This window comes from Protopterus annectens, chromosome 1.part1 (genome assembly GCF_019279795.1).
Source record: "Protopterus annectens isolate FY-2018-M chromosome 1.part1, PAN1.0, whole genome shotgun sequence".
In the NCBI taxonomy this organism is placed as follows: domain Eukaryota; kingdom Metazoa; phylum Chordata; order Ceratodontiformes; family Protopteridae; genus Protopterus; species Protopterus annectens.
This window is the reverse complement of record NC_056726.1, coordinates 528,606,267-528,623,110: the sequence shown is the minus strand read 5'-3', so window position 1 is coordinate 528,623,110 and position 16,844 is coordinate 528,606,267. Positions and strand designations below refer to the sequence as shown.

At 43.4% G+C, this 16,844-nt stretch overlaps 1 protein-coding gene across 2 annotated transcripts in view; it reads left to right on the top strand.

The window, feature by feature from the left end:
- EP300 (E1A binding protein p300) overlaps positions 1-16,844 on the top strand; it is a 1,713,356-nt gene that overhangs the window by 1,523,407 nt on the left and 173,105 nt on the right. For both annotated transcript variants that reach the window (XM_044076495.1, XM_044076487.1), the window contains exon 22: positions 3,955-4,032. In XM_044076495.1, the coding sequence (XP_043932430.1) occupies positions 3,955-4,032 (78 nt within the window). The remainder of the gene's footprint in view (positions 1-3,954; positions 4,033-16,844) is intronic.

Sequence of the window (16,844 nt, the reverse complement as noted above, 5' to 3'; positions counted from 1 at the left end):
TGCGGAAGGCTGTAAGATGTCTTTTTGTCAATGCCCCCTTTGATGGCTGCACTCTCTGGACTCAAGGTTAAAGCCACACTAACCAGGAATCAGCAAGATGGTAAAACTCTCTTTGTGGCTGACTAACATTGACTGGGTAGATTATAAGTGATGTGTAACATTTGCAATTAAAATTGTCATTATGGTTTGTGATGTATAATGTTTGCAACTAAAATTGTCAGTGTTTTGTATTAATTTGTATAAATGTTTGATTGCCTATGTCATACGTGATAATTTAATAAAGATGTTTCTTGTTTTAAAAAAAAAAACTCCCTCTGCAGTTGGAATTAATTTTTCCACCCCACAGAGAACCTTTTCTGTGAATCAAAGCGCTGGAAAGGTAATATGGTTCCATAAGAGTTTTTATCCTGACAGCCTGACTGCTGCACTGTGGAGGAAGTTTGGCATTTATCCATGCATCCTCAAGCCTTCAGAATACAACAGATTATTGGGTGCTAAACATAGCTTCCAGAATCTGTTCAGTTCTCTTTACCCTTCCTCCAGTAAAATAGAAGAAAGTTCCCAAGGTTCACCTAGTCAGTGCAGACTCACAGCAGCAGAAGTTTCAAAGCTGCCAAGAAAGAGAGTCATCCAACTGGTCTCCAAAGACCAGTTAGAGTCCAGCGTCTATTCAAGGTTCTATTTAGTATCCAGGTAAACAGGGAACCTAAGACCCATTTTGGATCAGAGTCATCCAAGTCAGTTTGTAAACCAGACAAAATGCTTGATGGTCACAATCTATGAACCTATTTGGTCCATTTTGCATCTACTGAAGAAGGACAACTGGCTGTGCTCCATAGATCTCCAGGATGCATATTGTCATGTGAATGTCGAGAAGCAATCAAGGAGATTCCTCTTTTTCTGGCTGGAAGCCAGTCACTATCAATTCAGAGCCCTGCCTTTCAGTCTCACCACAGCCCCCAGGGTGTTTGCTAAGATAATGGCAGTGGTGGCAGCGCATTTTCAGCTGCTAAGGATCCAAATTTTCCCGCATCTTGACAATTGGCTCCTAACTGCTACCTCCTTGAATCTGGATCTTTTGCTCCACCTAATGCAAGATCTAGGGATTACTGTCAACCTACTCAAAAGCCACCTAACCCCAACACAGCAGATAGAATTGATCAGTTGTCATCTGGTTTCAGTACTACAGATAACTTGACTTCCCCACCCTAGACTGCTCTCCATGTGCCTCACAGCTGTGCAAGTACTTCAACTTTTGGATCTAATGACCCCTACAATCTCAATAGTTCCACTAGCCAGATTTTATATGAGAGTACTTCAGTGGACTGTAGGTGTACAGTCGTCTCAAAACATTAATCTGCTGCATATGAACATTCACATCACTCAAATCTACAGACAGCATATGTCTTGGTTGATAAAATCTTCAGTGACAGAAGGACAACCATTCCAAATAGATTTAGCTGTGGCTGTGGTAAACATAGATGCCCTCCCTTCTAGGATGGGAGAGACATTTTGAAGGGAGGGACGGCTCAAGGTACATGGTCACATACTGAGATCACTCTTCACATCAGTATTGTGGAGATGAGGCAATCATCCAGGTGTTGCAGGCATTCTAGGATGCCCTCCCCATGGTGTGGTTTCCATATAATCAGACTTGTCTGTAGTCTGGTACATCAGCAAACAGGAAGGAATACGATCCTATCCCCTTTTGTCGAGAAGCCATGAGAGTTTGGCAGCAGATGATGTCTTCTCATCACTTTCTGATAGCAATGGATGTACCAGGGACTTCCAGTCTACTAACGGACAAATTGAGCAGATCTATCTTAATGCCTCACGAGTGGTCCCTTAATCCAGCACTGACCACCTTGATTTTCTGTAGCTGCAGTCTCTTTGCATCCTCCCTAAACAAGTGCAACAACTACTTTGCCCTGATCCCGGCACAGGGATGGTCAGCAAGGGATGCTGTGGTCCACAACTGGGCCCCAGGTCTCCTGTATACCTTTCCCCCATTGCACTTATGAACAAATTCATCCAGAAAGCAAGAATATGCAAGGCCAACGTGATTCTCATTGCCCCCTTCCGGCCATGACAAATGTTTCCCTTCTTGTCGCCTCTGCTGGTACATACATTATGGGTGTTGGATCAGTACCCAGAATTACTAACACACCTATCCGGATTGCCTCCTCTGGGACAGAGATCCATGAAATTAACTGCTTGGTTCCTCCAGTTCCAATCTTAGACAGAGATTTCTGGCTCCCAACATTAGTTGTTTAGGTTAGATCAGCCTGTCACAAATGATCATAAAATCTACCATAGCAAATTGAAAAGATTTTCCATTTCGGCAATGTCAAAAGGTTTAGACCCCTTTTCTGCTCCAATTCCTTCCATATTAGAATTCTTTTCTGAACTTTTCCACAGCGGCTGTAGTTATTCTATCAAAGTGCAAAAGGCTGCAATCTGAAATTTCCACATAAAAAGAGTGACAAATTCTGTAGTTTCCTTTAGAGTCTCTCAAGTTTTTTTGTAAGGAGCATTTCTTCTGTGATCACCTGTCAGAGATCTGGTTACCTCCCTGAGATATTACTGTCATGTTACAAGCATTAATTCATTCCCCTTTTGAACCAGTAGCATCAATTGATTTGGATTTCCTCTCTTGGAAAACATTTTTTCTAGTGGCTGTTATGTCAGCCAGATGGATTTCAGAGTTTCAAACATTTTTTTGCAAACATCCCTATTTGGCATTCCATAAATAGTTTCCTTGAGAACTAACACAGCATTCCTTCCTAAGGTTGTATTCAAGACTAATTTAAATCAGTCAGTATTCTTCCCCAAATCCTTAAACAAAGGGAAACACATTTTACATTTGCTGGAGATTCATCACTACTTTAGGTTCTATCTTCATAGGATCAGGCAATTCATAGTGTGATTGTTTGTTGCTTTCTCAAGACCCAAATTAGGCAAAGCAGTTGCTGAGGTTACTCTTTCCAGATGGTTATCAGACTGTTTCTTTTGTCTACAATAAAACGGGCTTGTCCCTACAGTCTAAACCTAAAGCTCACTGTACAAGGGCAGTGGTGACGTCAACAGCCTTTACTAGCAAACTGCCCATTGACATTTGTGCTGCAGCAACTTGGTCAGTAGTTCACACTTTTGTGGCTCATTACAAACTGGATGTACAGTCCAGGTCCCGTTCTTCCTTTCATTTCTCCATTCTCAGGAATGGCCTTCCTTGATACCACCCAGGTAAAACAGCTAGGAAATCTGACAAAAATAGACAATATCAGATACAGAGGTTATGCAGTTATAACAATAGCTTCATGCTATCTGTTTTTTTGTCCACTTCAACCTCCCTCCCACCCCCTTCCAAATTGAAACAAGTGGACTTCTGGTGACAAGGTAGTTTAGAGTACACCGCGTCTGTGAGCAGTCCTAATAGACTGCCTTCCAATCCTTTTTTTTTTTTTTTTTTTTTTTTTACCTGTATGCAATTGCTTACAGGAAAAAATGTAATTACTATAGAGTACTTTAGTTGAGCAAACTCAATCTGGGGTACGAAGGTGGAATTTAGGGAATTATGGGTAGGGGCAGAGTCATGGTTCTAGATCCATGAAGCATCAGAATCATTGCCAAGGTTGGATCTGATCGGATCTTGACAACCCTTGTGTTGAATCAGATGAAAATCCAGCAACATGGATCTATCATTATGGTAAGTACGTAAGTTTTGTTTTCTTAAGTTGCATGTTAAGAATTGCCCTTTAATGAAGATGGAGTATAACATCCATTCCAAGTAACTGTTTACTGTGTTTTCCAGGTTAAAAGTTTTCTTCTGTGTCAAACTGTGCTTTTTATTCAGCAATATTTATTTATACTCTAAAAAGGTCATAAACTCACTGCTATTCAGAGGCTTAAACTCAGTCCTTTGAAATAGTTCTCTGTGTTTCGTTTTCTCTCAAGGTTTGTTGAATGCATAGAATGTGGTCGAAAAATGCATCAGATTTGTGTCCTTCATAATGAAACCATATGGCCCAGTGGGTAAGTCCTTTTGAAATTATTTCACATTTTGCCTGTCCACTACATGTTACTTTTATTACTTGCTAAAAAGTGTGCATGTGTTTTAAACATTGAAAATGATAAAGAAAAATTGTTAGCTTGCGTCAGGATTTTTTTAATTACTGCAGGGATGAGTAAGGTTTCTAAGGTAGAAAATGTAAGTTTTTTATGGAAGGAAATGCTAGGAGTGGGCTACTCATGGTAGAGCATTTACAAGGGCTTTGGGTCTTTTAGAACTGGATATCTCTTTAGCCAAGTGTTTGAGGAGGTGCAAAATTCAGTGCAATTTCCATTACCACATATATGCAATTGTTCTGAGTGATATATGTTCTTGTTTGGAAAACAGCCTGTATTTTTTTGTATGTATTGACTAGGACTGTCCAGTAGGAATGGGGAGTCTTATTTCGTTTCCAAGGGGAAAGGCAGTAGATGTTAAGACAGCATAGGTTACAGTAATGTAAATGTAATCCCTTTCAAGACTCTTCTGCTTTTGCTGAAAATCTTGTGTGCACTAAATTAATTAGAAAAGCCTCCAACTTTATTTTCAGGCTGCCTGTTTACATTCTCAGTGTTTTTGTGTGTCTCATTGTTCTACCTGATAAATGAAAGATAACTATGCATAAAGGAATAATTTCAGCTGGTAGCCTGTCCATCCCTGCTTTTTACAGAATGGTTAGCAGCTCCCCTTTTGCTAAAATTTCAGATCCCTAGTCTGTGAACAGGGTCCTGACTTCATTCAGGATGTGCATTTTTGGCATGTTTTTTTTACCTTGGTGCAGCATTAACAATAATGCTGCTTCTGGCCACAAAATTAATTCTTCTCTGGTATGTAAAACTGGTTTCCAGTGAGGCTCTCCTTGTTGAACGTAAGAGTGCCTTTGGCAGGGTGAATCATTCTTTGCTATCTTGACTGTGTCCCCATCCCCCAGAAAAAGCCAGGAGAAGCATGAAGCTGTTTTCTGTTTTGAATACATGGATAGCGATGCTGTTCCTGCTGTTTCAAAGCCTGCCACTGTTATTAGTGCTGTACCCCAGGGACCTGTAGTAGGACCTACTGTCTTCTGTTTTTATCATTACGTTCCCATTGATCTCCCCAAATTATCCTTTCTGCTAGCAGTGAACAGTCTCATTTTTATATAAGAAGGCAGTGGTACTCTGAAAATTCAACAGTCTATTCAGTCCATCTTTGGTTAAGAATTTCCCTAGTTCCAAAGTAGCAAACTTAACTGCTCAACCAAAACGTACTGTACACTCTTTAGCGCAGTTCATAGTCACTTGTCATACCCACTCCTTCAAATCCAGGACCCAGTGAGGCTTCATGATCATGTACATTTACACTTAACAAATAACTTGACAACCCCATTAATCAAGTCATCTCCTTCAAATACCTTGGTATATAGCTTTATCCGTCACTGAACTTTCACCTTGTAGAACAAGTACAGAAGAAAAAAATGAATTCCCTCCCTCATTTTTATCCTATAAAACTTTCCCCTTTCTGTCCAGATCAACCTGGAAATGCCATATATAAAGGCATTCTATTAGTCTATCTTGAATATGGAATTCCTCAGGTTAAAGCATAATCTAAGCAAGCTTTCTCCACTATACAAACTAGAAGCAACTTTTCTGCTGTTTCATTACCCTGCCCCCTAGAAATGAGAATAATGCTTAGTGAAGCCAGTTGGTTACCTGCCCATCAACGTGTCAACCTACTCCTTTGATCCCAACTCTGCATGCTCCTCAAAGAACACTCCTGTCCTCCTGTTTGCCTCCAACCTCTTCAGAAGACCCCTCCACCCCACTTGTAATCTAAGACATCTTAAACCACTCTGGTCTACCTCTTAGATATCCCAGAGTCACACTTCATTGCACTCATTATGCCTTCCCCATCCTAAGCCCCAAACTCTGGGAGTAACTCCCTACTAAGCTTAAAGACCTCACATCATACCTATCATTTTGTGCTCAGCTTAAGGTTCATCTCAAGTCAGAGTCGATTTGCAGATGCTTTCCCTCTGTACACATCACCAATCTCCCCTTCACCAGTCAGTTACACTTGCATTTGTCACATTATTTTCCTGCATTAATATACAACATCTCTTCCACACTTTATATCTTGTAGCCAGTTAATTTCTGTGCGTCCTTACATTTGCTGTCTTTTACACTGTGTTCTATCTCTTCAGTTTTTAACACACTCCTTCTCCCCTCCTTTCTCTAACATCACTTCCTTTTGTTCTGTTCACTTTATTATTACTGATATTGATTCATTGCTATCTTTACACAACATTTTGTATTCATAATACTGCTTGCTAACTTGGTTGTCTACTGTCATTTATATTTGTCCAGATCAAGACTGAAATAGGTCCATTTGGATCAGTGCTTTACCTCAGCTGCCAAATGAATAAATAAGTAAATTAAAAAACACTGTCTTAGATCCTTCCCTTATTCTGCATGGATATCTTGACTGCATATTCAAGAAGCTACCGTTAGTGCAGCTGTCTGTTATACAGGGATGAAGCTCTGACTTGCAACCTAGATGACCAAAGTTCAGTCAGTGGCTTGGGTGCTGGAAGTTTGGCAGAGAGGATTAAGAATGAGCAGCTGATACCAGCTCTTGCATCTTGCTGTGGGAAGTAGTATGACCTGCTGCACTGCTGACCCCCAGCGAAAGTGTTGGGGATTGCAGGTAGCTATTGTTGGATTGGTGATTCCCACTGCACAGAAGCTCAGGTGGGTATTTCAAAAGTGTATGTAGGCATGCATTAGGGCTTCCCAAAGTAGTAAATTCCTGCAAGTTCATTGGCCACTGCAGAGAGGAAGTTACACATGGGGAAGGGGATCTATGTGATCATCAAGATGGCCTGCTTCTGCCCAGTCACCTCTTGCGGGGAGATGAATGAGCTTATGAGGGTGTCACCTCAAACAGACAATGAATGAGCTGTAGGATTTTTGTTCATTCCAGTAAATGATTGGGTTTGGTTGTTACTCCCTGAATTTTCTTTTTGAAACCATTGGCTAGTGTGGAGAGGAAGTTAAACATGGGGATGCAGGTCTGTGTGATTGGCAGACTTTGTCTACCCTACCTGCCTCTTGGGAGGGACCATTGAGGTGGGTTTAGAATTGGGCCTCTGGAGAAGTGGAGCATTTTAGAAGCTGTTGTTGTGTTTTCTATGCCTCTGCTCTTGCTGCTGGTTCAGCAGGGTATATTGCGAGTTGTTAATAAATACTCTTCTGTAGAATTGAGAGTTCCACCGTATAAGCAGTTTCTCATGCTTGCTATAGTCTGAGTGAATCTTGTCCTTGTCCCCCTTTGGGTGGCCGAAGAGGGACTTAATTTCCTCTAGGAACTTTCCATAGGCCTCATCAAGGATGTCACTTCATGTGGGAGCAACCTTTTGTCTCGCTCTAGATAAAGGAACTTGTTCTTGGATCCCGCTGATGTTTTACATGGGTTTTGTTTAGCCTTTTACTTAATCTCAAGTCAAAACAGTTTTTCAAGGGATATAGTGCTACTTTGAACCCTTGCTGTTTGCTTACTGCAAATGTCCCAGACATACTGAACACATCTTGTTGGGTCTTGTTTCCACATTACGGAGCAAGGCAGGTTTTGCCATTGGTTCTTGAAGGGTGATAAGAGTTAAGGACCATTACTGGCTTTCATCTTTCACCCTTTGAGAGGGCAGCCTTATTTCTTCTTGTGAATATCATTCTCATTCAGACCATGTAGTTTCTTGTGTAGTAGGCTGACGTATTTACCACTGGAGCCTGTGACGTCAGTGCCTCTTACTGTATTAATTGTCAGGGCCTATAAGGAGGAGCGATTTCCCTCATCCCATGATTAAATGTCCTCCACTTTGTCATTTTTCCTTAGAAAGTGATCTTTATCAGTGGACTGGTCCCTCCTCTCCTGATTCCATACTGGTGAGAATCAGTCAGACGTAATGGGGTCCTCACCGAGTAGAGCGGTGCAGCTTTGTGCCCCCACCAAAGCTAGGTATGCTCTAGGTTGGGCAGCCTAGCAGCTTTGCCTCTTCAGTGATTAGAGGTGGGGGGTTGTATGCATTTTGCCATTGTGCAAATTGCCTGCTGCTGTTTCTGCAATTTATCTACACTTCTTTATGGTGGCCTTCCTCCATTTTTTTAGTTTGGAAACTGTGGTCATTGAAGTCCCCACACTCCCAAACCACTTTTCATTTCTGTGACAGTGGAAACTAGCCCTGGTGGTCCTGCTGGTTCTGGTTTAGTTATCTTTTGCTTTCACTGTATTGTCTGAAATTTAACCCATAGTAATGCAGTTTTTAATTATGCTACTCAGTGTTTCATTTAACAATCAACATCTAGTCACTTCAGTTGATCTGTCCTCCTCTGATCCAGAATAGGTGGGCAGATGTTCTTCATGTTTCACTGTTGCAGTCATCACATTTGGGTTATCTGCCTGCAGGTAGCCCTCAGCCGGCCTGAATACCAGAGTCTTGGATTCTTGCGTCGGATGCTGTCTCCTCTTCCATGACGTCAGGTCGTCAGTGGTATAAAACATGCAGCCGAAGCCATTACATCAGTCTTTCTTGCCATGCGTTGCCCGAAGCAGAAGCAGTTCACAAGTGCCGGTCTGCCGACTCCTGAAATTTTCGTTTTCGAGTTTCAGAACCAAAGTCTTCAAAAAAGATAAGTACCCCATTGGGGATCTTTTTTCTTGCTCCAACCGATGTCAGTAAAAGTTAACAATTGTCTTACCTGTGGAAAGCAAATACCTCATAAAGATTTTCATTTGTACTGCATCCCTTGCTTAGTCCCAGACCACGACGTCCCTTGCTGTCGGTTTTGTGCTTTGTTCAACCCCCGAACTGTTCGTCATTGGGCTATCTTTGCAGCAAATTATTTTGGTACTCTGTATCAGTACTCCAAAATGGCTTCGTTAAGCCATTTGACTACCGATCTTCCAAAAAAAGTAAAGATAAAGACAAGAGACAGACCGCATAGGTCCAAAACTGTCGACGTTTCCGTTAAGCTAGTCGCCAGTCCGCCGGTACTCTTCACAGCCCCTGATGCCCGCTACCTCAGATGCACAGGCCTCTACTAAGATCCATTCGGAGTCCGGTATGCCGCGAGTGCTTCTTCGACTATGGAACCTGCGGATGTCTCTACCTTGGATGGGTCTGGAGCCACTATGCAGGCACTGGCTTCTGAGGGTGTATTCAGGCCTACAGACTTGCATTTTAAACCAATGCCATCTTCTTCATCCAAGCCTAAAACTCGATACACTCCTAGAAAACCGAAATCCAAACCGCATGCTCAGGCCCATATGCCTAAAAAACAAATGCTTAGAATAGCCGAAGACCTTATTACATTAATTAGGGGAAGCCAAACTTCCCCCTCTAAGAGACCTAGAACTGAATTTCCTTCTGATTCTCCTGATCAGGAATTTGATATTTCTCTTCCTTCTGATGACCAGGATTTGCCCTTATCTACCTATGAGGATTCTGATGCAGAGGATTCCATTCCCTCTGCCTCCCCTCCAGCAGATTTTTCTTTTGGTGAAACCTTGCACACTCTTAGGGAGCATTTCTGTTGGGAAAGCCAAGATTACTCTGACTCCAAAAAGAGGCTTAGGGAATTCTTACTCCTTCTTCAACACAGGCCTTTAGCTATCCCTCCTGTTTTGGACATTGTAGATGATGCTTTCTTGGAATCTAGCCTTTCCCCAGACACTTTACCTCCAGCTCCCAGAAAACCTGACAGGTAGAGTACCCGACTCTCAAGTTCCTGTTCAAGAATCCTACTGCAGATCCAGAAACCATTTCCCAAGGGCCAAAGGGCATTAAGGCTACTGCTGCCAAAAATCATACCCCTTCTGATAGAGATTCTAGAGCCCTGGACAGATGGGGTAAGAAGGTATACACTTCTGCTACTTTGGCCATTAGGGATTTAAATTTCCAGTTTCGTATGTTAAAGTACCAGCAGCATATTATGGGACTACTTAAACATAAAATGATGTTGATTCCTGACTGTGCTGAACACAAAGAATTACAGAACTTAATGCATTCTGCTGAACAATTTGGTAAACATTCTTTGCAGTGTGATTTTGATTTTTTAGAAGCATCTTGCACAGTTGCTGTCACCGGGTCTGTACTTAGAAGGCATGCTTGGCTTAAGGAGCAAAACTTGCCAGATCATGTTAAAGCTAAATTACTGGATGCTCCCTTAAACCAAGACCGCCTGTTTGGCAACAAAGCAGAAGTCGTCCTCAAAAGGATGGAGAAAAAAGCTAAATCTTTGTAAACTGTTAAAGATTTCCTACAGGTACAGCCTCCCAGATTTAGTAGGCATTGGCCTTCTAAGAATTGGTCCTTTCCAGTCTCTTCCAGGCTTTCTCAGTCCAAACCCAGGAACAGCAGACCACCCAGGTTACAGTCTCAGGCTGCGCACAGGCCTAAGCAGTGGGGGGCTCCCACTTCCAAGGCAGGGAGTAGTAAGCCACCCCCCTACAGAAAAATGGCACAATGACTTGCGCTTAGCCCTTCTAAGCTCTGCTCAACTGCCTGCTTCCTTAGGAGGTAAACTCGCCCCGCATGAAAAAACCTAGGAACCCATTACCCAGGACAAATGGGTTTTAAATGTAGTTTCCCAAGGATACAGATTCCACTTCCACACCCTACCAACCACAAACGGTTCTCCATACCTACCCCCAAATCACTGGGCAGAGGCACAACAGCAGGTTCTGTCTGTCTTCTAAGTATCAGGGCTATTCCACCTGTGCCAGCAGAAGAAAGGGGACAAGGGTTGTATTCAAAACTTTTCCTGGTACCCAGAAAAGACAGCTCCTGGTGTCCTATCCTGGACCTCTCTGTTCTGCACACCTTCCTGGTAATCCCAAAATTCAAAATGCTAACACTTCAACAGCTGCTTCCTATGCTAGACAAAGATGCCTGGTTGGCAACCTTAGACTTAAAGGAAGCTTACCTGCACATTCCAATAAGGGAATCTTGCAGGAAATGCCTACGTTTCAGGGCAGGCTCCATGCACTATCAGTTCTTTGCACTTCCTTTGGCTTATCTACTGCGCCCACGGTATTCGCAAAGTGTCTAGCTCCAGCCATTGCATTTTGCAGGCAGGGAAATGTTCAGATATGCCCATACTTGGACGATTGTCTGATTCAGGCAGAAAGCCAGGACTTGTTATTAAAACATCTGGAATTCGTAAAGAAACTTCTAACCTCACTGGGATACACCATAAACGAAAAGAAATCTCACCTAGTACCCTGCCAACAGATTGTATTCCTGGGAGCAAGCTTGAACACAACTTCCCAGATGGGTTTCCGCACTCCAGAGAAGCAAGTTTAACTGACAACCTAAGTCACACTTTTGGCCACAAAGCCTCCACTATCTGCAAGGAAAATTCTGCAAGCCCTGGGGTTCTTGGCCTCTTGCATTCTACTAATTCCATATGCAAGACTGCAGATGAGGAAACTACAGTGGTATCTGAAAAGCCTATGGAATCAACATTCTCAGGACCTGGAATCAATGATTCCTATCATTCCTTGCATAAAGACAGAGTTCCTTTGATGGGCAGAGGCCTGTTACCACAACAAGGGTCTCCTTTTCACTCTATCCCCTGCCGCCCAAACCCTAACAGGCGCATCAGACTATGCATGGGGGGCTCACTTGGCAGGGCAGTGCATTCAGGGCAAATGGAACCAGAGACAGATACACCTGCATGTCATCCAAAAAGAAATGTTAGCTGTACAGAATTCCCTGACAGCATTCAAAGAACGCATCCTTCCAGGGCAATTATTGGTAAAGACAGACAGACAACACCACAGTTACGTGGTACATAAACAGGGGGGGACCCACTCGTACCCTCTCTGCAGACTAGCCATGGCTCTGTGGAACACAGCCTTGAGTTTCCAAGTACACCTGCAAGCTCAACTCCTGCCAGGCAAGCTAAATTCACTGGCAGCCAACCTAAGCAGAAATCTCTTGGACCCACACGAATGGAAACTAGAACCAAAAATATTCAACCTCTTGAGGAAGAAATGGGGGACTCCAGAGGTAGACCTGTTTGCCTCCACTCAGAACTACCAGTTGGATAAATTCTGCACAAGGACTTCCCACAGTCAAGCTTGGAAAGTGGATGCCCTGATGTTCTTCGTGTTTCACTGTTGCAGTCATCACATTTAGGTTCTTCTTGCAGTAGCCCTCAATCAGCCTGATTATCAAAGTCTTGGGTCCTGCGTCGGTTGCTGTCTCATCTTCCGTGACGTCAGGTAATTAGGGGTGTAAAGCATGCAGCCGATGCCATTATCCCAGTCTTTCTTGCCGTGCGGTGCCAGAAGCAGAAGCAGTTCACAAGTGCCGGTCGGCCGACTCCTAAAATTTTCGTTTTCAAGTTTCAGAACCGAAGTCTTCAACTAAAGCTAAGTACCCCGTTGGGGAAAATTTTCTTGCTCTAAACTGATGTCAGTAAAAGTCCGTAACTGTATTTCTTGTGGAAAGCGAATACTGCATAAAGATTTTCATTCGTACTGTATTCCTTGCCTAGGCCCTGACCACGATGTACCTCGCTGTCGGTTTTGTGCCTTATTTAAACCACGAACTGTTCATCGTCAGTATATTTTCGCTTCTAAATATGTTGGTACTCTGTTCAATTATCCAGATGTGTCTTCGGTAAGCCACCCAACTACCGACATTCCTAAAAAACGCAAAGATAAAGATAGAGACAGGCCGCCTAGGTCCAAAGCTGCCGACGCTTCTCCTAAGCTAGTCGCCAGTACTCAGTGAGGTGCTTTCGCAGCCCCTGATACCCGCTACTTCAGTTTCACAGGCCTCTACTGAGACCCATTCGTTGTCTGGTATGCCATGAGATGCTTCAACTGTGGAACCTGCGAATGTCTGTACCTTGAATGGGTCCGGAGCCGCTGTGCAGGCACCGGCTTCTGTGGGTGTATTCAGGCCTACTGACTTGCATATTAAACCAATGCCATTTCTTTTTCTAGGCCTAAAACTCGAACCATGCCTAGGAAACAGATGCCCAGACCGCATGGTCAGGCCTTTATGCCTAAAAAACAAATAAGAATGGCTGAAGACCTTATTACTTTAATCAGGGGAAGCCAACCTTCCCCCTCTAAGAGACCTAGGACTGAATTTGCTCATGATACGTCTGAACAGGATTCTGAAATTTCTGTCTCCTCTGATGACCAGGATTTACTGTTATCTACCTATGAGGATTCTGATGCAGAGGACTCTGTTCCCTCTGCTTCACCCCCAGAGGATTTTTCTTTTGGTGAAACCTTGCATACTCTTAGATAACATTTTCACTTGGAAAGTCAGGTTTACTCTGATTCTAAAAAGAGGCTTAGAGATTTCTTACTCCTGCCACAACACAGACCTTTAGCTATCCCTCCTATGCTGGACATTGTTGACTATGCCTTTTCGGAATCTAGCTTGGCCCCTGACTCTTTACCTCCTGCTCCCAGAAAACCTGATAGATATTACAGGGTTCCTCATTCTCGTAAGTTCCTTTTTAAAAAATCCTACTGCGGACCCTGAGACCATTTCACAGGGACCCAAGGGCATTAAGGCTACTACTGCCAAAGATCCTACCCCCTTTGATAGAGATTCCAGGGCCCTGTATAGATCGAGTAAGAAGGTGTACACCTCTGCAGCCTTGGCCATCAGTGCCTTAAATTGCCAGTTTCATATGTTACAGTATCAGCAGCATATTATTGGATTGCTTAAACAGAAAATTATGTTGATTCCTGATTGTACTGAAAATAAGGATTTGCAGGATTTAATGTATTCTGCTGAACGGGTTGGAAAACATACTTTGCAGTGTGGTTTTGATTCACTAGAGGCATCTTGCAGGGCTGCTATCACCGGGTCTGTACTTAGAAGGCATGCTTGGCTTAAGGAGCAATCTTTGCCGGATCATGTTAAAACTAAATTGCTGGATGTTTCCCTTAAATCAGGACCGCCTGTTTGGCGACAAAGCAGAAGTTGTTCTTAAAAAGATGGAGGAAAAGCTAAATCTATGCAAACAGTTAAAGCTTTCTTTGCAGCCTCCTAGATTTAGTAGGCATTGGCCCTTAAAAAAATTTGTCCTTTCCTGCCTCTTCCAGGCCTTCTCAGTTCAAACCCAGAACCAGAAGAACACCCAGGCTTCAGTCCCAGGGTACGCACAGGACTAAGCAGTGGGGGGCTCCCACTTCCAAATCAGGGAGTAATAAGACTCCCCCCTATGGTAAGCTGTCTCAATAACTTAACTTTAAAACTTCCAAGCACTTCTCAACTGACTGCTCCTTTAGTGGGAAAGATTGCTCTGCAAGCAAAAAACTGGGAACTCATTACCCAGGACAAATGGGTTTTAAACATAGTTTCCCAAGGATACAGATTTCACTTCCAAACGCTACCAACCCCAAACGGTTGGCTAGATCTGCCCCCAAATCTATAGGCAGAGGCTCAAAAGCAAGTACTTTCTCTCTCAAGATTAAAGGCTATTCAGACTGTACCAGAAGAGGAAAAGGGACAATGTTTCTACTCAAGACTTTTCCTGGTACCCAGAAAAGACCACTCATGGTGTCCTATCCTGGACCTGTCTATCCTAAACACCTTTTTGGTGATGATTCCAAAATTCAAGATGCTAACTCTTCACCAGTTGCTTCCCATGATAGGCAAAGATGCATGGTTGGCAACACTGGATTTAAAGGAAGCCTACCTGCACATCACAGTCAGGGAATCTTGCAGAAAATACCTACACTTCAAAGCAGGCTGCATGCACCATCAATTCTTTGCTCTGCCCTTTATGAATACCCTGGGCGCAGTAGATAAGGCAAAGTGCTTAGCTCCAGTCATTGCATTTTGCAGGCAAAGAAATATTCAGATATACCCATACCTGGACAATTGTGTAATTCAGGCAGAAAGCCAGGACATACTTCTGAACCATCTGGCATTTGTACAAAAGGTGTTAACTTGTGTGGGGTACACCATAAACAAAAGAAATCCCATCTGGTACCCTGTCAACAAATTATATTCCTGGAAGCAAGCTTGAACGCAACTTCCCAGGTGGCTTTCCTCATGCCAGAGAAACAAATTCATTTGACAACTTACTTCAAACTAGTGGCCACAAAAACCCTGCTATATCTGCAAGGCAAATACTGCAAGCCTTGGCGTTCATGGCCTCGTGCATTCTACTAATTCCATATGCAAGACTGCGTATGAGGAAACTACAATGGTATCTAAAAAGCCTATGGTGTCTTCTTTCTCAGGATCTAGAAGCAATGATTCCCATCATACCTTGCCTACGTTTAGAATTCCTTTGGTGGGCAGAGGCCTGCTACCAAAACAAGGGACTACCATTCACTCTACCCCCTGCTGCCCAAACCTTAACAACAGATGCATCAGACTATGCATGGGGGGCTCACCTGGCAGGGAAGTGCATTCAGAGCAAATGGAACCCAAGTCAAATGAACCTGCACATCAATCAAAAAGAAATGTTAGCTGTACAGAATGCTCTGATAGCCTTCATGGACCACATTCTTCCCGGACAGTTAATGTTAAAGACGGACAACACCACTGTTGTGTGGTACAGAAACAAGCAGGGGGGTACCCATTCTTACCCCCTCTGCAGACTAGCCATGGCTCTGTGGAGCACAGCCTTGAGCTACCAAGTGCATCTACAGGTGCAATTCCTGCCAGGAAAACTAAATACACTGGCAGACGAACTGAGCAGAAATCTCATTGACCCACATGAGTGGAAACTGGAACCAAAGATTTTAAACATGTTGATCAACAAATGGGGGATCCTCGATATAGACCTGCTTGTCTCCCCCCAGAACTACCAATTGGACAAATTCTGCACAAGAACTCCCCACAAACAAGCTTGGAAAGTGGATTCTCTGTCCTTCTGCTAGAAAAATCTATCAGTTTATGCCTTTCCTCCTATGCCTCTCCTCTCCAAAGTGCTACTAAAGATCAAACAGGACAAACCAAGGATGATACTGATTGCACCAGACTGGCCACGCCAACACTGGTACCCCCTCTTGCGCAGTGTGTCATAGCTGGCCACATGACACCTACCCAAGACCCCTTCCCTGCTGTCTCAGCAGGAGAGCCAAATTCTGCACTCCCAGTTTCAAACCCTGAACCTGGCAGCCTGGCTAATTACCTAATCTCTGTTACCATCCCTTAGTAAAAAGTGTTGGATGTCATTTTGGAGGCAAGGAGGCCTAGTACTAGAAAATCTTATGCTGAAAAATGGAAAAGATTCTGTGCCTGGAACCAAACTCAAGGGATGGCCACAACAGCGCCCAACCTACCTCGGATTCTTCAATACTTAACTGAGATGCTTCACAAGGGCCTTTCCTTTTCCTCCATCAAAATTCACGCGTCAGCCATTTCAGCTCATTACAACACAGTACCACCCCTCTTTTCTCACCCACTGCTCAAGCAGTTCCTCAGAGGGGCCAAAAGCTTAAGACCACCCAGAAGAGTCCCAACTCCATCCTGGGACCTTAATTTTGTATTGGAAAAACTCACTCTTCCCCCTTTTGAGCCAGCTGCAACTGCAGAGTTAAAATTTCTTTCTTGGAAAACTGCTTTCCTTTTAGCAATTACTTCAGCAAGAATGGTATCTGAATTACAGGCCCTTATGGCAGTGGAACATTTCATCATCTTTTATGCAGACAGGGTGTCCCTCAGGACCAATCCCTCTCTCATGCCCAAGGTGGTATCCAGTGTGGCTCTTAATCATTCCATTCATTTGCCAACCTTCTTTTCTAATCCACAGAACAAAGAGGAACGGATACT